The 22,205-nt window shown below is 43.8% G+C and overlaps 2 protein-coding genes across 5 annotated transcripts in view; both read right to left on the reverse strand.

The window, feature by feature from the left end:
- eogt (EGF domain-specific O-linked N-acetylglucosamine (GlcNAc) transferase) overlaps positions 1 to 6,929 on the reverse strand; it is an 11,945-nt gene extending 5,016 nt beyond the window's left edge. The window contains exons 1-10 of one of the 2 annotated variants that reach the window (XM_023994219.3): positions 6,854 to 6,929; positions 5,354 to 5,611; positions 4,827 to 4,927; positions 4,561 to 4,669; positions 4,350 to 4,444; positions 4,008 to 4,112; positions 3,739 to 3,845; positions 3,503 to 3,606; positions 2,166 to 2,258; positions 1,996 to 2,067 (exon numbers count right to left, since the gene is read on the reverse strand). In XM_023994219.3, coding sequence (XP_023849987.1) covers positions 1,996 to 2,067; positions 2,166 to 2,258; positions 3,503 to 3,606; positions 3,739 to 3,845; positions 4,008 to 4,112; positions 4,350 to 4,444; positions 4,561 to 4,669; positions 4,827 to 4,927; positions 5,354 to 5,548 — 981 coding nt within the window. In that variant the 5' untranslated portion in view covers positions 5,549 to 5,611; positions 6,854 to 6,929. Of the gene's footprint in view, positions 1 to 1,995; positions 2,068 to 2,165; positions 2,259 to 3,502; positions 3,607 to 3,738; positions 3,846 to 4,007; positions 4,113 to 4,349; positions 4,445 to 4,560; positions 4,670 to 4,826; positions 4,928 to 5,353; positions 5,647 to 6,853 lie in introns of those variants that run through there. The other variant, XM_070445218.1, reaches the window with a different exon arrangement.
- Positions 6,930 to 7,479: 550 nt separating this feature from the next.
- Positions 7,480 to 20,160, reverse strand: tmf1 (TATA element modulatory factor 1). 3 transcript variants are annotated; one of them, XM_023994198.2, is made up of 15 exons: positions 19,933 to 20,160; positions 18,231 to 19,663; positions 17,793 to 17,896; positions 16,574 to 16,700; positions 16,132 to 16,377; positions 11,300 to 11,466; positions 10,658 to 10,907; positions 10,396 to 10,552; positions 10,068 to 10,260; positions 9,842 to 9,911; positions 9,644 to 9,754; positions 9,425 to 9,544; positions 9,042 to 9,194; positions 8,711 to 8,836; positions 7,480 to 8,185 (listed from the first exon to the last, which is right to left on the reverse strand). In XM_023994198.2, exons 1-15 carry the CDS (start codon positions 20,063 to 20,065, stop codon positions 8,045 to 8,047), a joined length of 3,531 nt encoding a protein of 1,176 aa, XP_023849966.1. In that variant the 5' UTR covers positions 20,066 to 20,160; the 3' UTR covers positions 7,480 to 8,044. The 3 variants fall into 3 exon arrangements, with proteins under 3 accessions (XP_023849966.1, XP_023849975.1, XP_023849957.1); XM_023994207.2 differs by having other exon boundaries at positions 9,662 to 9,754; positions 16,132 to 16,380; XM_023994189.2 differs by having other exon boundaries at positions 16,132 to 16,380.
- Positions 20,161 to 22,205: the final 2,045 nt, after the last annotated feature.

Consider the following 22,205-nt stretch of genomic DNA (forward strand, 5'->3'; position numbering starts at 1 on the left):
CACAGGTCTGTTATTCACTCCTACAGGCCAGAGCACAGGTCTGTTATTCACTCCTATAGGCCATAGCACATCAGTCATACATTTAAACACCTGAATTTAAACATGATCAATATTTCATACCTCAAGGCTGCCCCCTAGACCTACAGTACCAGTCAAAGGTTTGGACACACTTATTCATTCTAGTTTTTACTATTTTCTACATTGTAGAATAATAGTGAAGACATCAAAATTATGAAATAACACATATGGAATCATGTAGTAACCAAAAGAGTGTTACATTCTTCAAAGTAGCCACCCTTTGCCTTGATGACAGCTTGCACACTCGGGGCATTCTCTCAACCAGCATCACCTGGAATGCTTTTCCATCAGACTTGAAGGAGTTCCCACATATGCTGAGCACGTGTTGGCTGCTTATCTTTCACTCTGCGGTCGAACTCATCCCAAACCATCTCAATTGGGTTGAGGTCGGGCGATTGTGGAGGTCATATGCAGCACTCCATCACTCTCCTTCATGCTCAAATAGCCCTTACACAGCCTGGAGGTGTGTTGGGTCATTGTCCGGTTGAAAAACAAATGATAGTTCCACTAAGCCCAAACCAGATGGGATTGCATATCGCTGCAGAATGCTGTGGTAGCCATGCTGGTTAAGTGTGCCGTGAATTCTAAATAAATCAAAGACAGTGTCACCAGCAAAGCACCCCCACACCTCCTCCTCCATGCTTCACGGTGGGAACCACACATGCAGAGATCATCCGTTCACCTACTCTGCGTCTCACAAAGACACGGCGGTTGTAACCAAAAATCTCAAATTTGGACCAAAAGACATGTCCATTGATCGTGTTTTCTTGGCCCAAGCAAGTCTCTTCTTCTTATTAGTGTCCTTTAGTAGTGGTTTCCTTTACAGCAATTTGACCATGAAGGCCTGATTCACGCAGTCTCCTCTGAACAATTGATGTTGAGATGTGTCTGTTACTTGAACTCTGTGAAGCATTTATTTAGGCTGCAATTTCTGAGGCTGGTAACTTTAATGAACGTATCCTCTGCAGCAGAGGTGACTCTGGGTCTTCCTTTCCTGTGGCGGTCCTCATGAGAGCCAGTTTCATCACAGCGCTTGATGTTTTTTTCGACTGCACTTGAAGAAACTTTCAACATGTTTTTTAAATGTTCCACATTGACTGACCTTCAAGTCTTAAAGTAATGATGGACTGTTGTTTTTCTTTGCTATTTGAGCTGTTTTTGACATAATATGGACTTGGCTTTTACCAAATAGGGCTATCTTCTTTATACCACCCCTACCTTGTCACAACACAACTGATTGGCTCAAACGCATTAAGAATGAAAAAAAATCCACAAATTAACCTTTAACAAGGCACACCTGTTAATTGAAATGCATTCCAGGTGACTACCCCATTAAGCTGGTTGAGAGAATGCCAAAAGTATGCAAAGCTGTCATCAAGGCAAAGGGTGGCTACTTTGAAGAAACTCAAATATAAAATATATTTTGATTTGTTGAACACTTTTTTGGTTACTACATGATTCCATGTGTGTTATTTCATAGTTTTGATGTCTTCACTATTATTCTACAATGTAGAAAATAGTAMAAATAAAGAAAAACCCTGGAATGAGTAGGTGTGATCAAACTTTTGACTGGTACTGTACGTATTTACATGTTACCATGTGTACACAAATCTCCTTGAAATTATCATTTAAATACATAAGAGCTGGACACGATGAATACAAAACATAAATATTTGACCTAAATTGCATGTTATTACCAACTGAATATCAGAAGATGCAGGAAAACGGAATGAGGAGGCGAGAAGCATGAACAAAAAAAAGCACGGACATAAAGTCTGCGTGATAAAAATAGGCAAACGCATGGAGTCAGGAAGGCAGGGACATCCCAAGAAGTTCAARGGGATTCAGATTTCCTCAAAGGCGGTGCAATTCTATCTCTATATTTTTATTACATAGGAGATAGACAGAATTACGTACCAAAGGTGTGTTATAGAACAGCCCATATCTCATCCTGGGGAGCAGGGAGAACACGGAATCTTTGAAGCACACCTGTTTCAAGGTAATGGACACGTTAAACAACCATGTACGACCACACTCGCACRCACACACACACATACACACACACAACCGAGCTTTGATTCTTTTACCCTTTTAGTGTCAAATGTTTTCAGATGGATGATGTCATAGTCAGAGAAAGCCTTCCATGTCTCACTGAACAGATCCCCATATCCATTAAAACTCTGAAAGGGAAGAAACATACATAAGAAAGCCAACTTTGAAATTAAGTTGCTTCATCAAACTGGCTAAACTCAATTCCAGATTACATGGAGACGATTAGGAAACAGTGGTTTGTATTATGGTGTATGTTTCATTAGAACCTTTCCCAGCAGTCAGCCACCAGTTTACTGAACAACTTGTGTTGTTTGTCAGATGAAAGGCCCTTCCTTTCCTTCTCGCTGTCATTTTCTCTCCCTCCCTCTATTTCTTTACCCTTATCCTTCACTTCCACAGCCAGAGGGGGGAACAATGGACAGGATAAGGTTTCCCATAAATCATTCTGTTTTTCACCTACTACTTCACCTACTACTTCCCTCCGCACGCAAGTAGTCACATGTAAAACACAGCACCACCATACACAACCCTCTGGTCCAAACAACCCTTACTAAAACAACCCTCTGTCTAACAACCATATAACTCTTCTTTACACAACCCTCTGGAACTACAACTCTGCGTCAAACAACCACTACTTAAACTCTCTTACAAAACCTCTAGCAACAACCTACTAACTCTTCTACACAACCCTCTGGTCAACAACCAACTAACTCTTCTTTCCAACCCTCTCTGTCACATACAACCTTTACACAACCCCTTGTCCCATACTAAACTCTTCATAACACAACCCTCTATATCAACAACCCTACTACTCTACAACCTCTGGTCACACCCTACTAACAACCCTCTGGTCAACAACCATACTAACTCTTCTTTCACACCCTGGTAACAACTCATACTAACTCTTCTTACCACAACCCTCTGTAACAACCTACTAACTCTTCTTACACAACCCTCTGGTCACAACCATACAACTCTTCTTACACAACCCTCTAGTCAAACAACCCTACTAACTCTTTTTACACAACCTCTTGTCAAAAACCATAACTCTCTTACACAACCCTCTGGTCAACAACCATACTAACTCTTCTTACACAACCCTTCTGTCAACAACATTCACTAACTCTTCTTTACACAACCCTCTGGTCAACAACCATACTAACTCTTCTTTACACAACCCTCTGGTCAACAACCATACTAACTCTTCTTTCTGTACAGTACAAAAAGCTTTGAACAAAACAACAGCTTGCAACATGTTGGAATCTCCAATTAGCCTATGGAGGGCCCAGCTGAGTCCTCACCAGATATCTTGCACCTATACAGTCCTCTCAGATCAGTGAAATGGAGACGGGCTGCAGAATGTTGTACCTACCGTATCCCACATAAGGATATTGATGTCTCTGCTGAAGGAGTTGTTGATGTGCTGGGAAATGTACAGGTTGACAAAGTCACAGAAGTGATGGTACATGTTCACCCCTGTGAAAAAGACAAATTCAGGTTTGTCCATCACATCTCAGTACATCTGTTACTGTGTCACTAGTTCTACACTGTACACAAACGGAATAAGTTATTTGACATTGTACTAAAAGGCATGAGGATTGTTCCCACCTGCATCAAGCTTCATGAATACAGTAGGTTTCTCAATGATGATGTCACAATGCTCTTCATCTGTGGGGTTGAAGTCCAGCTCTGTGTATGCCTGCAGTTCAGCATACCTTGGAAAGGAAAAAGAGTGTGTTTCAAAGAGTTTCATGTCTGTGTCATTCATCAACCAATCAAATACTTTTGTTTACAAAGTGAAATGTCCTTAGAAAGAAGAAACCTTGATATGAATCAGTTCAGGGAGGGGCATAAGGATTTTCTCTGTGTTGTCTCACCAGGACTGCAGAGGGCTCTTGTGCTCTCCTTCTGCGGCCAGCGCTAGGCTGTTCAGACTACAACGCCCCCCAATCTCCCCCTCCTGGAGAAAGTCCTCCTTATACCTGCAGAGAAAACACAGGTGTGTCCCACACTTCTTTAATTTATTTCATTAGGCTAAGAAAAGTGTCTGCCATATTGCCTATCCTGTATTTTAGTTCGATGAAGATGAAGGGACAAGCAAATGGAAGAAACAGACCCAAAATAAACTACTGGAATTCTTCCCCTGACATGGTCCACACAGGAAAACAAGGAACCCAGATGGGTCGCTAGACAGGAAGTGTCAACCAAGGTGCACTGACCTCTCATGACCCCTGCGAGGGTTCCTCAGGTCCAGGTACAGATTGGTCGCCCTGCAGAAGCGAGTGTGGCTGGAGCATTTCAGAGATGAATCTCCCTAGAAATAAAATGTGAGCATTTAGCAAATGCCTTTTCTGTTAATCCCTGTTGTTTATCCCTGTGGATCCCTGAGTCCTCTGTGTGCAGCTGCACCGAGGGATGGCAGGGTCTTACAGGATTGGTGGCCTTGCAGAGGGTCTTCATCTCACTGAGGCGCTCCATGACATAACCAAAGTCTGCCTGTTTCCAGAACAGCTCCTGGGCTGCCTCCACTGAGCTGGCCCTTGGGAGTACAAAGAGCTCTGTTAGGCCAAACCAGCTGCAGAAATACATTATGCACATCCACATGTATGACAGGAGCTTGGCACAATATGCTAATGAATAAAAGGAAATGCAGAGAGGGGGATTGGGGCAATGCAGAGAGAGGGATTGTGTTGTACCATCCAGAGTGGATCTTGGTGCAGACAGGATAGCCAAAGCGGTTCTCTGGGGCACAGTTCTCCTCATAGCCCCAGCAGGACGACACATCCAGCAGAGCATCCTGTCGTAAAACATTAAGGGTGGGGGAGGGGGAGAKAAGCACTAAAGATGTGCTAACACACACTTGCATAGACAATGAAAGTCCACACTAAACAGCTACTTGTACCACCATGATACACATAAAAATGTGTATGTGGTCACTGTCCAAAGCTTTACATTTTCAATAATCGTAAACTTAAGTTCTTAACGTTTTTGTCGCTCTCTGTCCACAAATCTGGCTGCTTAGAAAATGGATTCACCTTGACAAAAATTCAACTCAGTTCAAGAATTTAAAAGAGCTAATCCCACTCCACACTATGAATGACAACACCCAACATGATACGATACCCAACATAATAACACAGTGATAATAACAGAGTGATAATAACAGTGTTGATAATAACAAAATGATAATAAAACAGTAGCTCAATGAAAGTGCAGTTCTTACTTTAAAAGGGCAGAGCGGGTCCTCTCGACAAAGCCTGGCCACTCTCTTGTTAGTGTGGAGGAAGTAGGGGATATGGTGCTGTGGCAGAGCGAGGCTGCTGTAGTGGAATGGTGGTTTGTGGCTGGTGTTCTCAGCCTCCTCGGCAGCTACCACAGTGTAAGTACAGACCATGACCAGTGCTACCAACAGCAGCATAGTCAGTTCCACAGAAACACATGGGAGAGTCGTCTTGGCTTACCTCACAGCACAACCCAAACTCTGTGGAAAGAGAGAGAAAGAGAGAAAAAAGAGAGATAGAGAAAGAGATGGAGAAAGAAAGTGCGAGAGAGGCAGATACACTGTAATCTAGGGTAGAGATGTATACTGCAGTTTACAAGCGTGTGGGTATAGACCATAGTGTGGGAACCTGCCTCGAGGCGGATCTTAACTCCATATAGGAGAGGTCCTAGTGAAGGAAACATTAGTGACCTTTTTCCTACCATTGTTTGAGAAAACAAGTACAGGACCTGTATGACATGTGACCCATGAGAACACAGCTACCAAAAAAGGTCAGACTAGAAGAATATCCACACATAACATCATCATATTATATTTCCATGCTGCTGTTCTTGTCCTGGGGGGAAAAACTTATTGGTGGAAACTGTGTTTGTTGATGCATATGCTGACACAACCATAGACTGCTGAGCAAGGCAAAACGTTAAATACAGTATACAGTTGCCTAGCCTGCTTTACACACCGGCTGAGAGACTTTTTATTTTATTAGTGTAACAATGAGCCAAATATCTGAGATGCTTTTGAGTCCGTGGGAAAATGCCATAAGGCTTCAAAACATAAAGATACTCAAGTCGTTAGTGGGCCTATATGTAAGTTCAGAGCCTTGAATAATAACACCAACAAGCTATATGTGGGATAACATAATTACGACATGCGTTTCTGTTGTAAAATGTTGCTCCCTGAAGCTATTAAGTTAGCCGTCTAGACTTCTCTTAGGGAGTGTCGCTGGCCGTCTATTGTATCTAAGTAATAAATTGCGCATCCAGAACACACTCGTTTTATTGAATGCTACAATGTWAACCACACCATCACCTATACGCGCAGTGACACATTGTATCCGATTTTAATTAGTTATCCAGCTACAAGATAATCATCTGTAGCTTACAGGCAGGGGACGACTATCACCGCTCGTTAACAAATTGAACCGATATTATTAATACACGCACATTGCAAAACGCCCCTAAAATGTCTGGACTATAATATTTATTTGCATTTCTAGACAAATCATCATCATTGCGCTCTCGCCACGCAGACATCGTCAGCTTGCAACATTCTTRGTGTCACCGCTTTTGCTGGTAACGTACACCGTACAATTAACTACAATCCGAGTGAAAGGGGTGACAGCGTAAGTTTAGAACCAGCAAACTTCGAAAAACTACTTGTCGGAAATAGAAACATTATGTGGTCGATCGGTAGATTAAACTACACATAAAACCTGGCGCTTACCTTCTGCAAACAAAAACGTATGCTCCAGGTCGCCATAACACCGGAAACCTTACACCGGCATGCAGTATATTATTAGTCACAAGGTGGAGTTGTAGGATGTAGTTCAGACTTGCAGAAGTGCAATTGTTTTTGCCTACAATTCTGCAACAAAAAAAGCACATCAAGAATAAATCCCCACCCCAATAAATKTTTATTTACAGACTCTACATTTTAGACCCCGAGAATCTTGTAAATCAGTGTTTTTAACTTCATGTCTATGCCCCATGTGTAATTTGTGAAGAAACCTGTAAACTATTGACTACATACCACTGTGCAATATTCTTTCTTTTTGATACATTTGTTATAACAGTTAATTGTTTGAATTTGGACAGAAACCCAGTAAGGGAAACACCAAACATTTTAGAGCAAACATCCATCTTATACCATTATCTATGTTAACATGAGATTAAATAATAGCTTTCTTTGTAAATTACAAAGAAAATGCCTCTGCGATATCTGCAGATTACCCTTGCCTTGCCTCAACACAGCATAACTTTCGATTCTACAGATTTCCTAGTGCACTGATACACACCAAGGGCAAGGTTTGGTTGTCTACACGTGACACCTCTGAAGCAAATGCAAACAAGCAATATATAAAATCTTTACTCTTTCTGTTCTTTCATCCTAAAGGAAGATGTACAGTATTCAGAAACATACACACTGATGACAATTAGGATGCTGGGGTTAAGGGGATAAAAACTGTCAATATAACTTGATAGTCCATTCTGAATCATCCCACTACACACAAAGTGAAAAAGGAAGCCAGTTGATCACAATAAAGGACAATGATATCTAAAACAATCTGTTTAACAGGCTGTTGGGTTTTGAATCAATGCAAAGGAACTAGTAAATTATGAATGTAGAATATTAATTGTGACTATCCTTCATATCTGTACATGTTAAGAAGATATTGATTTGTTACCCATAATTTCCCTCTTAGTTTGATTCTAATTGTTAAAATAATATAACAGATTTTCAAATGTCCCTTCCTTTAGAGACAGTGATGGAAAACCCCCAAAAAACAATAACTGTTCTATAATCAGAAATAAAAAGGTGCATGAACTCTTCTTTTCCCATCCTTTACAGTAAATGCACTTCTACAACAATCGGTTTATTTTATCTGTGTATGGTCTGGACGTTAGATGGAACAGTCTACTTCTGGTTCTTGAGCAGTTCGTCAATCTGGGTTTTGAACATGTTCTTGACGTCCTCCAGGTCGAGTCTCAGCTCCTCTGCCTCCTCAGCCTTCTCTCCATACATCTGGAGGATGGTGTTGTGTCTCTGCTCCAGCTCCTACAACACAGTCAGTCGCACAACACAGGCTCAGAGGACAACACTAGATCTATATAGTCACAAAAGGGTTTACTAATGGACTTTACCTTTCCTTTATCTGTGCCTAGATGGTTATACATCTCTGCCCAGTAACTCATCTTGTGAGATGTCAGTTTTCACATAACATCTTGGTTTTTAATTAAAGAATCACAACAAGGATTGACCCTAATATGATTACACTGGCTTAGTGGCACTTGTATTTCACTGGCTTAGTGGCACTTGTATTTCACTGGCTTAGTGGCACTTGTATTTCACTGGCTTAGTGGCCTATGTATTTCACTGCTTAGTGGCACTGGTATTCACCTGCTTAGTGGCACTTGATTTCACTGCTTAGTGCACTTGTATTTCACTGCTTAGTGCACTTGTATTTCACTGCTTAGTGGACACTGTATTTCACTGGCTTAGTGGCACTTGTATTTCACTGGCTTAGTGGCACTTGTATTTCACTGGCTTAGTGGCACTTGTATGAACTGATCCTCTCCTCACCTGAAGTTGTACTTTCAGTGTGGGGATCTCCTTCACACTGTCCTCCATCTCCTCATTCTGATTGGTCAATCTGACCATCTCCTCCGCCATGGACGAGCGAGTCCTCTCCAGACTAGCGATCTCCAACTAAGGGAGAAAGGGATGAGAGAGAGGGAGGGAGACGAGAAGCAAGAGGTAAGATCCTGGCAAGCATTGTTTTTCAACAACAGTATGTTTGTAAATCATACACTTCATTGAAAAGCAGAAGGCATTTAAAAAAAGTGCATGTAGGACACTTCCAATGGTAGTCCTCAAAGCAATGTGAAAGCAGTGTCAGACAGGCAGCTGGTACCTGTAGCTGTGCTATCTCTCCCTCTCGGAGTTTGAGCTGGGATTGCAGGTTCTCTATGATGCTGGAGCCTCCACTGAGCCGAGCCGCCTCATACAGGTTGGTCCCACTCATAGACATCGTCATCGTCCCCAACGAGTGACCCAAAGAGTCCTCCTGATGAAATTCAAAACAGGTCTGTCTTGTTAAACATCCAACCTCAAATGAACCAAATATGCAAACTAGTTAGGATTTGGCCATTTGTCATACGTTCCCTATTCATCTTACTTAGCTGCATGTAATAAACAAAAAAAACAGACCTTTCTAGGTCACCATCCCAAATACAGGGCTAGAAATGGTAGGCTGGCTGGGTACGAAAGAGTTAAAGGTGTGCCTGTGGCAAGTACCTGGGAGAAGGAGGAGTGCAGGCCGGCATGGTCTACCCCGCTGATGGAGCTGGAACGGGACAGGGAGGGGGTGGATGAGGCTGGRGGCTCGCCCACAGAGTGAACCAATATCTTCCGCTCCTAATGACAGAGAAACATCATATRCATCAGGCCAGTCTCGCTCCACACAGATTGATTAAAGAACAGACACACACGGCTGGTCATTGATATAGAACTTACATTGATAAATAGATCTACCTTTTCCTTCAGGGCCTCTTGTGCTAGGTAGCATTTCTTCTTCTCTTGCTCCACCTTCATTTTCTCCATCTCCAGCTGATTGGTCAGGAGGAGCTGGTGGGAGGAACAGAGACGGTTACAGATGTGTAAGAAGTGTTGTTCCATTACTGCAGGGTGAGTAGGGCAGGGGAGAGAACATACCTTCTCCTTCTTGGCCTCCTCCTGTGTTCGAGTGTGCTCTCCCCTCAGATTCTCCAGCTCCACATGCTCCCTACACCATAAGGATGACAGGAAATGGCCATTAATGGAAAGGCTCCAAAGCTTTGTAATGGATAGCCACTAGGTCCACCTTAAGGAAAGTAAAGGCAACTGACTACTATGCAACAGTGAAAGTCTCACAGAACCTATGAAAAAAGCCCTCCAGTACCTGCTGCTGTCATCCTCCAGTTTCTCCCGCCTGGTCTTCTCTGCGTCCAGCTGACCGTGGAGACGCCCTTTCTCTTGTCGAAGCAGGGAATTCTGGGACTCCAGTGAGGCCAGCTGGGCCTTAATGGCCATCAGCTCCTCAGTTGCTGCACGCTCCTTTTCCACGGCAACAGCCAGCTGGGCCTGTGCTTCCACTGTTGAGTTAAAGGGTGGGAGGTTAAAGGAATTACATATAAAAAAATAAAAATACATTTAAATAGGAGCAATCAGTTGTCCAGAGGAGACTCTTAAAAAGCTTGTTACAAACTAGAGTAACTTTTGAGAGTAACCTAGTCGATCTGAGATGCTCTTCTCCAGTTTCTCCCATGATGCTGTCTGGCCCCCCAGCGAGGCCTGCAGGTTCTCGATCTGTCTGAGCAGCGGCCTCGTTGCAGAGGTAACACTCTGACTCAGCTCCTGGTTCCTGGTCTCCGCCCCCTGCAGTCTCTATGGAGACAACCAGCAAACACATCAGTGTGTGACCTTTGACCCCTAACACAAGCACGGCTTCCCCTTACAGTCAACTCCAAATAAGTCATGAGTGTCTCTTACCTGCTGCAGGTCACTGATCTCCTCCCTCAGGTAGTCTTCTTTCCTGGCCTGCTGCTGTTCAGCCCTCTGCAGAGCCAGCCGCAGATCAGCCACCTGGTTGACCAGAGCATCCTGCTGCATGCGGGCCTCCTCCTGGGCCTTCACCAGGGCCAGAGACAGCTCCTCCTTGGCCTGGGTCTCCCTGCTCAGAGCAGCCTCCTGGGCCTCGCTGGCATGGCTAGCCTTGGCTTTGTGCAGTGCAGCCAGTTCCCTGAGATCACAGACACACATTTACATTTTAGTCATTTAACAGATGCTCTTATCAACAGTGACTTAAAGGAGCAATTAGGGTTAAGTGACTTGCTTATCGACAGATTTTTCACTAGTCCGCTCGGGGATTCAAACCAGCGACCTTTCGGTTACTGGCCCAACGCTCTTAACTTCTGGCTAACTTCCGCCACATTACACTGACTTGGATATACTGTATGAGTTGGTGCTTCTGTGACCGTCTTTACCCGTCAGAATGTTATGTCTTTGTGTGATTTCAAAATGACAAGCACATCTGCACGTCTGAAGCAGGAGTTAGAAAAGTAGGGTGGAGTGAGTTATTATTTCACCAGTGCGAGTTACACTAGTAGAGTGGAGTACAGAATGTATCCTCACTTGTAGGAGTTGTCGAGGGCAGCCTGCAGGCTCCTGTTGTTTTCCAGGAGCTCCTCTGAGTCACTCTGGAGTTTGGTCATGTCCTTCTCCTGGCGCTCCACCACCACGTTCAGCTTCTTAATGTTGTCCCTGTGCTGCTTCTCCACTTCCTCCTTCTCATCCAGAACCTACAGACACATATACAGCCAGGCAGGGTTAAATATCAAATGGGCTTTCAGCATCAGGATACACTTCTGATGACTACTGAAGTAATGTGAATTTTCAAATAAAATCCTTAAAATTAAAAATATATACACTACCGTTCAAAAGTTTGGGGTCACTTAGAAATGTCCTTGTTTTTGAAAGAAAAGCACATTTTGTTGTCCATTAAAATATCAATACAGTGAAGAAATACAGTGTAAACATTGTTAATGTTGTAAACGGATGCCTCACAAGTCCTCAACTGGCAGCTTCATTAAATAGTACCTGCAAAACACTAGTCTCAACATCAACAGTGAAGAGGCGACTCCGGGATTCTGGCCTTCTAAGGCAGAGTTCCTCTGTTCAGTGTGTGTTCTTTTGCCCATCTAATCTTTCCTTTTTATTGGCCAGTCTGAGATATGGCTTTTTCTTTGCAACTCAAATCAAATCACATTTTATTTGTCACATACACATGGTTAGCAGATGTTAATGCGAGTGTAGCGAAATGCTTGTGCTTCTAGTTCCGACAATGCAGTAATAACCAACAAGTAATCTAACCTAACAATTCCACAACTACTACCTTATACACACAAGTGTAAAGCGATAAAGAATATGTACATAAAGATATATGAATGAGTGATGGTACAGAACGGCATAGGCAAGATGCAGTAGATAGTATAGTATAGTCTATACATATGAGATGAGTAATGTAGGGTATGTAAACATAAAGTGGCATAGTTTAAAGTGGCTAGTGATACATGTATTACATAAAGATGGCAAGATGCAGTAGATGATATAGAGTACAGTACATACATATACATATGAGATGAGTAATGTAGGATATGTAAACATTATATTAAGTGGCATTGTTTAAAATGGCTAGTGATACATTTTTACATAATTTCCATCAATTCCCATTATTAAAGTGGCTGGAGTTGAGTCAGTATGTTGGCAGCGGCCACTAAATGTTAGTGGTGGCTGTTTAACAGTCTGATGGCCTTGAGATAGAAGCTGTTTTTCAGTCTCTCGGTCCCYGCTTTGATGCACCTGTACTGACCTCGCCTTCTGGATGATAGCGGGGTGAACAGGCAGCTCTCGTGGTTGTTGTCCTTATATCTTTATGGCCTTCTGTGACATCGGGTGTAGTGTTCCTGGAGGCAGGTAGTTGCCCCCGGTGATGCGTTGTGCAGACCTCACTACCTCTGGAGAGCCTTACGGTTGTGGCGAGCAGTTGCCGTACCAGGCGTGATACAGCCCGACAGGATGCTCTCGATTGTGCATCTGTAAGAAGTTTGTGAGTGCTTTTGGTGACAAGCCGAATTCTTCAGCCTCCTGAGGTTGAAGAGGCGCTGCTGCGCCTTCTTCCCCAACGCTGTCTGAGTGGGTGACCAATTCAGTTTGTCCCTGATGTGTACACCGAGGAACTTAAACTTTCCACCTTCTCCACTACTGTCCCGTCGATGTGGATAGGGGGGTGCTCCCTCTGCTGTTTCCCTGAAGGTCCACAATCATCTCCTTTGTTTTGACGTTGAGGTTATTTTCCTGACACCACACTCCGAGGGCCCTCACCTCCTCCCTGTAAGCCGTCTCGTCGTTGTTGGTAATCAAGCCTACTACTGTAGTGTCGTCCGCAAACTTGATGATTGAGTTGGAGGCGTGCATGGCCACGCAGTCTGGGTGAACAGGGGATACAGGAGAGGGCTCAGAACGCACCTTGTGGGGCCCCAGTGTTGAGATCGACGGGGTGGAGATGTTGTTACCTACCCTCACCACCTGGGGGCGGCCCGTCAGGAAGTCCAGGACCAGTTGCACAGGCGGGGTCGAGACCTAGGGTCTCGAGCTTGATGACGAGTTTGGAGGGTACTATGGTGTAAATGCTGAGCTGTAGTCGATGAACAGCATTCTCACATAGGTATTCCTCTTGCAGATGGGTTAGCGGAGTAGTGCAGTGTGGTTTGCGATTGCGTCTCTGTTGACCTATATGGAGTCGGTAAGACAAATTGGAGGGGTCTAGGGTGTCAGTAGGTGTGAGGTGATATGGTCTCTGACTAGTCTCTCAAAGCACTTGCATGATGACGGAAGGAGCTGCACGGGCGGTAGTGCGTTTAGCTCAGTTACCTTAGCTTTCTTGGGAACAGGAACAATGGGGCCCTCTTGAAAGCATGTGGGAACAGCAGACTGGATAAGGATTGATTGAATATGTCCTTAAACACAGCCAGCCAGCATGGCTCTGCGCATGCTCTGAGGACTGCGGCTGGGAATCGCCGTCTGGCCTGCAGGCCGTCAGTTACAACACGTGTAAATGTTTTACTTCACCTCTCTGCAGTGAAGGAGAGCCCGCAGGTTTTGGTAGCGGGCCGCTGTCAGTGGCACTGTTATTGTCCTCAAACGAGCAAAAAAAGTTATTTAGCTGTCTGGGAGCAGACTCCTGGTCCGCCGACGGGGCTGGTTTTCTTTTTGTAATCCGTGATTGACTGTAAGACCCTGCCACATAACTCTTGTGTCTGGCTGTTGAATTGCGACTCTACTTTGTCTCTATACTGGCACTTAGCTTATTTGATTGCCTTGCGGAGGGAATAGCTACACGTTTGTTTTCGGTCATGTTCTCACCTTGCCTGGTTAAAAGCAGTGATTAGCGCTTTCATTCACGCGAATGCTGCCCATCAATCACGGTTTCTGGTTTGGGAATGTTTTAATCGTTGCTGTGGTCGACATCGTCAATGCACTTTCTAATGAACTCGTCACCGAATCAGCGTATTCGTCAATGTTTTGTTGGACGCAATGCGAACATATCCCAATCCACGTATCGAAGCATTCTTGAAGCGTGGAATCAGATTGGTCGGAACCAGCGTTGAACAGACTGAGCGCGAGAGCTTGCTGTTTTAGTTTCTGTTTGTAGCTGGAAGCAACAAAAATGGAGTCGTGGTCAGCTTTTCCGAAAGAGAGCGGGGGAGGCCTTATATGCGTCGCGGAAGTTAGTATAACAATGATCCAAGTTTTTACCAGCCCTGGTAGCACAATCGATATGCTGATAGAATTTAGGGAGTTTTGTTTTCAGATTAGCCTTGTTAAAATCCCCAGCTACGATGAATGCAGCCTCTGTGACCTGGTTTCCAGTTTACATAAAGTCAGATAAAGTTCGTTCAGGGCCATCGATGTGTCTGCTTGGGGGGGAATATATACGGCTGTGATTATAATCGAAGAGAATTCCCTTGGTAGATAATGCGGTCGACATTTGATTGTGAGGAATTCTAAATCAGGTGAACAGAATGACTTGAGTTCCTGTATGTTGTTATGATCACACCACGTCTCGTTAATCATAAGGCATACACGCCCGCCCCTCTTCTTACCAGAAAGATGTTTGTTTCTGTCGGCGCGATGCRTGAAGAAACCAGCTGGCTGCACCGACTCCGTTAGCGTCTCTCGAGTGAGCCATGTTTCCGTGAAGCAAAGAACGTTACAGTCTCTGATGTCTCTCTGGAATGTTACCCTTGCTCGGATTTCATCAACCTTGTTGTCAAGAGACTGGACATTGGCGAGTAGTATGCTAGGGAGTGGAGCGCGATGTGCCCGTCTCCGAAGCCTGACCAGAAGACCGCTTCGTTTGCCCCTTTTACGGCGTCGTTGTTTAGGGTCGCCGGCTGGGATCAGATCCATTGTACTGGGTGGAAGGCAAAACACAGGATCTGCTTCGGGAGAGTCATATTCCTGGTTGTAATGATGGTGAGTTGACTTTGCTCTTATATTCAGTAGTTCCTCCCGACTGTATGTAATGAAACCTAAGATTACCTGGGGTACCAATGTAAGAAATAACACATAAAAAAACAAAATACTGCATAGTTTCCTAGGAACGCGAAGCGAGGCGGCCATCTCTGTCGGTGCCGGAACTGGATTATGCCTGCCTAGAAGGCCAGCATACCGGAGTCACCTCTTCACTGTTGACGTTGAGACTGGTGTTTTGCGGGTACTATTTAATGAAGCTGCCAATTGAGGACTTGTGAGGCGTCTGTTTCTCAAACTAGACACTAATGTACATGTTCTCTTGCTCAGTTGTGCACCGGGGCCTCCCACTCCTCTTTCTATTCTGGATGGAGCCAGTTTGCGCTGTTCTGTGAAGGGCGCAGTACACAGAGTTGTACGAGATCTTCAGTTTGTTGACAATTTCTCACATGGAATAGCCTTAATTTCTCAGAACAAGAATAGACTAATGAGTTTCAGACAAAAGTTTTTTGTGTCTGGCCATTTTGAGCCTGTAATTTAACCCCCAAATCCTGATGTTCCAGATACTCAACTAGTCTAAAGAAGGCCAGTTTTATTGCTTCTTTAATCAGAACAACAGTTTTCAGCTGTGCTAACATAATTGCAAAATGGTTTTCTAATGATCATTTAGCCTTTAAAAATTATAATCTTGGATTAGCTAACAACGTGCCATTGGAGTGATGGTTGCTGATAATGGGCTTACGTAGATATTCTATTTAAAAAATCTACCGTTTCCAGCTATAGTCATTTACAACATTAACAATGTCTACACTGTRTTTATGATCAATTTGATGTTATTTTAAAATGGACAAAAAAAATAGCTTTTCTTCCAAAAACAAGGACGTTTCTAAGTGACCCCAAACTTTTGAACGGTATTATATATTTCCACTGACCTGCTGTAGGTGTTTGAGCTCTTCCTCCTGCTCTTTCAGCTTCTTGTTCTGTTTGGTGATTTTGGTCTCGCTCTCCTTCTCCTTCACACGCAGCTTCTTGATGATGTTGGAGTGCTGCAGCTGCTGCTTGGACAGCTTCTCACCCTCCTCCAGCAGTTCGCGGATCTGCTCCTCCTTCTCTCTGATGATCTCCATAGTCTCGTTGGAGTTCAGTCTGGTGGACAGCTCTTCCCTCATCCCCTTTATCTCCTCCGGAGGAAACATAACAGTAAAATACACTGGAGAGCATGTTCTTGAAGAAGGCTTTGTGCATAACGTGACTATCATGGTCACTAATTTTCAGTTATTTGACTCAATGATCTTAAATCAATTCTTATGGGGGTAAAGTAACCAGGGACAGTAATACCTGGCACAAACATAGAGATATAGGTTTGTGTTTTACCTTCTTGGCAATATCCCTCTCCTTGCACGCTAGCTGGGCTTTCCTCTCTGTGTCTGCGATGCGCTGAGTGAACTCCTCCTTCAGAGACTGCACACTGGAACTCTCCTCCTTAAGACCTATCACCTCACTGCAACACACAGAGACGTCTCAGTCTCTTAAAGGACCATCCTTATCTATAGACTATACTTTACCATAGACACAACCAAGAGGACAAATTGGCCGACAAACTATTTGCTATTTACTTTACTATTCATGTATAGATGGGTTAGTTGTTTAGAAACAAAACTGACCCATGCGAAACTATGGGGCAAAACAAACATGGTTGGCTTAGATTGTTGACAACATGTAACTTATATTTCATCTCCAAATGTTTATTGAAAACAAATACATTTGCACAATTAGCACTTGTCTCTCACATTATTACAGTTGTTGGTTAGTTTGCTAGTAAATTTTGGCCATATTAGCATTGAAACAAGACACCTGTGATTCCCCACATGACAGATTCTTGTCATTATTGCTAGCTATCTGACCGTTCAGAATCATAACAAAGCACAGCTTCAGGCTTTGTGTATCATTTTTGTGACTTCGTCAGCCAACCCGTCTATAGAGCATGCTGAGTGTACAAAGCATTAGGAACACCTACTTTTTCTATGACAAAGACTGACCAGGTGAAAGCTATGATCTCTTACTGATGTCACTTGTTAAATCTACTTCAATCAGTGTAGATGAAGGGGAGGAGACAGATTAAAGAAGGATTTTTAAGCCTTAAGACATGGATTGTGCATGTGTGCCATTCAGAGGGTGAATTGGCAAGACAAAATATTTAAGTGCCTTTGAACAGGGTATGGTAGCAGGTGACAGTCACAACGGTTTGAGTGTGTCAAGAACTGCAATGCTGCTGGGTTTTGTACGCTCAATAGTTTCCTGTGTGTATCAACAACGGTCCACCACCCAAAGGTCGTCCAGCCAACATGACACAACTGTGGGAAGCATTGGACTCAACATGGGCCAGCATCCCTGTGGAACGCTTGACACCTTATTGAGTCCATGCCCCCACGAGGCTGTTCTGAGGGCAAAAGGGGATGTAACTTAATATTAGGAAGGTGTTCCTAATGTTTTCTACACTCAGTGTATAGGTGTGTTTGGAGAATGCTTCTTTCTGCTCTTACAATGCATTTCAGACATGGGTTTTACACATTGTCAGGATCTTTATACTCACTCTTTAAGGTTGTCACACTCCTCCTCCAGCCTGGCCTTGTCTTTGCTGACTGACAGCAGCTGTAACTCCCTCTTCTCAAGGCGGCTTGACAGCTCATCAATTACCTACAAAGAAATGATTTTCCACAAACCAACGCATTGAAAACACTGATAAGGCACCTTAATAAATGATTAGTACTTAATTCTTGTCTCACAGTCTCCATCAAATGTGTTGTTCAAATTGAGGTGCACATTGTTTAATTCATGATGGTTTGGGGGAATGCATCTTATCCACAGTGACTATTTACTTTGGCATATGAACAGGATTGTCCAACCAAGTGTTTTACTATTCTGCTCTCCAGGCGTTGGTATTTAAAAAAAGGGACACACCAACTCACGCACACACAAGCAGTTCATTAAAAAGTGTTGTTACAAAGGTCGTGTTCTGAACAGGTGTTACCTTTTGAAGCTCCAGAATCTGACATGTTGACACCCCTCTTTTCTCTTCCGTTATTGGTGGGGGTAACTGTTCCTCATGGCCAGGGGTGGGACCTGACAGCGTGACGTCCGCCTCTGATTCCTGTTCTATTAGGTCCTCAGGCTGCTCGCTGTTAACAGGCGTGGCACTGCGACCACTCTCCTCCATCTCATTCTCATCCAGAGACTGATCCTTCATTGTTTCTGTTAGCCCCTCCTCGTCTTCTTCCTCCTCCTGCTGCTGCTCCTCCTCCTCTTCTTCTTCCCGTTCCTGTGCAGTGGTTGCCACTCTGACAGGCGGCGAAGGCGTGGGCCCTGCGGTGACAGATGCCAGCGTCCGGCTCCCTGGGATCTCATCATCAGAGTTGACTTCGCTGACACTGCGGCTGTCCAGGGACTGCATGCTGAACGAGTCGATGCGTTCAAAGGCATCTGAGGAGGATCCACAGCTCTCGGTCAGCTTGGGGTAGTCCTCCAAGCGGGGGAAGTCCCCACAGGCAGAGGCTGAGAGAAGCTGGAAGGAGCCCTGCATCAGGTGGAGGCCTGCTTTGGCCTCTGCTATCTCCTGCCTGGAACTGGCTGAACTCTCACTCTGTACACTCTCATGGTCCAAAACCTCAATATCACTGGTGGTGGAGGTGCCTGAGGAGAAGGCGCTGACAGGAGGGGAGGGGGTGTTGCTCTGTCTGTCCTCCGATTTAGGGGAGGGTGTGTCACTCTGCCTGTCCCCCGCTTTGGGGTCTTTGGCCTCCAATAAGATTTCCCTAGGGGGTGTGGGAGGAGATGGATTGAAGGGGGGCTCCAGTTCAGTGTTGACGGTGGGTTCAGAGATGTGGTCATCATAATCAGGTTGGGTTTCTGAGGGAGTAAATGGTCGTTCGGTTTGTGCATCCTCAGAAACAGCAGTTGTATCATCCACAGTTGATTCTATCCAGCTCTCACTGATTAGTGGACTGTCAGTGTCATCAGGAGAATCACCCTGAGCCAGGACTGGAGTGTCTGGTGTCTGAACGAGAACGATTTCAGAGGAAGACCATAGACTTGAGGACTCAATCAGGACAGCCTGGTTCTCAGTAGCTTCCTGGTCTTCCAGTCTGTTGGTCTCTGTCAGGCCTGTCTTGTGAGGGTCCACGTCATCCTTAACCACAGTATCCTTGTCCTCCTCATCCTTCTCCTGTGGCCGCCTGTGGGACTTGGTGGGCGGCACAGAGACAACCTGGGTGTCCATAACACCCTGGAGCTCTCCTGAGGGCAGAAAAGCACTGAAGAAGTTCTCTGTTTCATCCACAACCATGCGGGTGACAGGGGTCGTGATAGCCTCAGATGATGGGGGGAGAGTTGTGGTGCATTCCTCCGGGGTAGAGTCCCATTGTGTCATCCCCCATCCACCACTCAATGGAGTCTTCCCTGGTAGATCTAACGTGAAAACCCTTGTTGGTTAATGTCGAGAAGATAAGGTCATATAAACTCCAAAGCATATCAAATATTAGCTTTATTGGGTAGAGTACATTATACACCTCTTTATGACTACCTTCCTTATCAAGATGACTAGTGTCTTGCTTCCATAGGTAATCACATCAATTCATAAATAATGTTCAAACGAAAAAGGTTGTATAATGTTGACCCCAAAACAACAGCACACTGACATGCTAAGCTAGCTAGTTAGATAACGTTACTTTACCTACCGTCATAAGGCATTACCACTGTGTCACCCCATTCGTCTTCTTTAATGTCCAGTACTCGGTCGATGGACTTCTGAGCTGTTGTCAAAGCTTGTTTGGCAAAGCTTGACAGTTGGGTAGAACTGAACCAACTCATAGCGGTCTATTGCTAGCTAGCTAACGTTAGTGACCAGGTTAGCTAGCTAGGAGTATGGACTTTCAAATGAGGTTAGCTAACAAGATAGTTAACTTACGACAATCTCGATCTAGTATGGCTAAGTTATGTTACTCCAAAAAAGGAAATGCTAAGCAGCGAGTTGTCTAACTTGGCTACCTAGTTAACGTTAGCTGGTTAGGCAACTAATGTTAGCTAGCTAACAACAATCAGGCAAACCTTTCATCGATCCATGTCAAAGAACACTCCATAAAGAAAGCTCGGTAATCCATAAAGTGCAATAAAACGCCTTGCCTCAATCATGACATGATTAAATGGTTAAATGTTATGGTGCTTCATGAACAGTCTTTCCCCTGCACCGTCGATTTGTTTTGGTATTTTTGGCGACTGGCTAGCTAGCTAGGTACTTCCTTTCCACGTAGCAGCAACCACCCACAAGTGACGTCATGATACAGTCTGCTGAAGTGGAGGCACTTGTCCTGAAGGGCTCACACACGTTAATCGAAGGAAGAATGATTCCGTTACTGGGTAACTCTGTTGACATTAACCAAATTGGAACTGTGAGTACTACCAAGAGTACAGTTAATGTACTGCCACGAATAAATGTACCGTTCGACCTACAACTGATGAACACTTGCCAACTAAAAAAAAGGAAGTAAATAGATGTGTTATACTGTTAACCACCGCTACCTCAGCTGAGCGTAGTTTTCCGCCGGAGTAATCCTCTCAATGTTCACTGTTTGTTTTATTGTTCACATTACTACTTGTGTTATCTAATTTGTGTTCTTTCTTTTTTGAATGCAGGAGTTCGTTTTCAATTCACTCAATATCTTTAGTCTGAATGCTAGGGGTTTGAGAAATCTTACAAAAAGGAAAGCTTTATTTTTATATTGTAAACGCAGTAACACAGATTTTGTCCTTCTTCAGGAAACTCATTCGGGTGAAAGTGATTTGACACTTTGGAAAGCACAATGGGGAGATATGGCCTATTTCAGTCATGGATCAAATCTTTCTGCTGGTGTTCTGACACTTATTCACAAGTTTAAAGGTGACGTTCTAAAATCCACATCTTCACAAGATGGGAGATGGGTCATAGTAACTGTTAAACTTGACAATGCTATTTTCATCATCTGTAATGTGTACGGACATAACTCACATGCTCCAAATAAAACCATTTTACCCAACTCACCAGGAAAGTACAGGATTTAAGTAACAAATACTCAGAGTCTTTTCTAATTATTTCAGGGGATTTTAATGAAGCCCTCAAAATAGCAATATTATCACCACATTATGCAAGGATCTCTGTGTTGAGGATTCCTTGCGTTATTTCAATCCGGATGCAAAGAGTTATACCTGGACTTGGGTCATGGAAGTAGATGGGAATTTTTCAAATATAAAGTCAGTGGTAGCCATTAAACGCGCCAAAGAGCTGATGCACTTAAAGAGCCTTAGAGAAAAAGAGATGATGAGCAAGCTTGACAGTTTTCTAAAGATAACCTATCTGAAGAAGGGGAGTCTGTATTCAAGCCTTTACAACTAGAATTAGAACAGCTTTACACGGATCTAGCAAAGGGTGCCTTTGTAAGGTCAAGAGCAAAATTGATTGAAGTGGGGAAAGAAACACTAGTTACTTTTTTGCACTTGAAAGGAGAAACTACAAAAGAAAATCTATAACTGCACTCAAAATTAACGATGTTTTATGCAAAGATCCCATTACAATATCATCATTTGTCAATTCCTTTTATGAAAACATTTACAGCTCTCAATTTCAGGAAGATGGTTGTGAAAGCTACATTTGCCACATTCAGAATTATGTCAGTTTGCGATTCACCTGTGCAGCCCAGCCTCACATTCAATTCGCGCATATATGTACAAAATGTATTTCAGCAGATTTCGTGCGTTTTTGTGCATTTTTGGGGTGGTTCAATTCGTTTGAAAATACACGAATTTCTGTGCTACTTAATTCGTGCGAAAAGACACGAATTTAACCAGTAGGCGATACACAAGCCGTTGCAACAACCATAGACGCGATCGCCTGTATTTATTTATTTTACGTTATGAATATATAGATATTTTGTCATTTTTTAACCATATAACCATAAGAGGTTAAATTACGATAGAT

This window comes from Salvelinus sp. IW2-2015, linkage group LG1, assembly GCF_002910315.2.
Source record: "Salvelinus sp. IW2-2015 linkage group LG1, ASM291031v2, whole genome shotgun sequence".
Lineage (NCBI taxonomy): Eukaryota > Metazoa > Chordata > Actinopteri > Salmoniformes > Salmonidae > Salvelinus > Salvelinus sp. IW2-2015.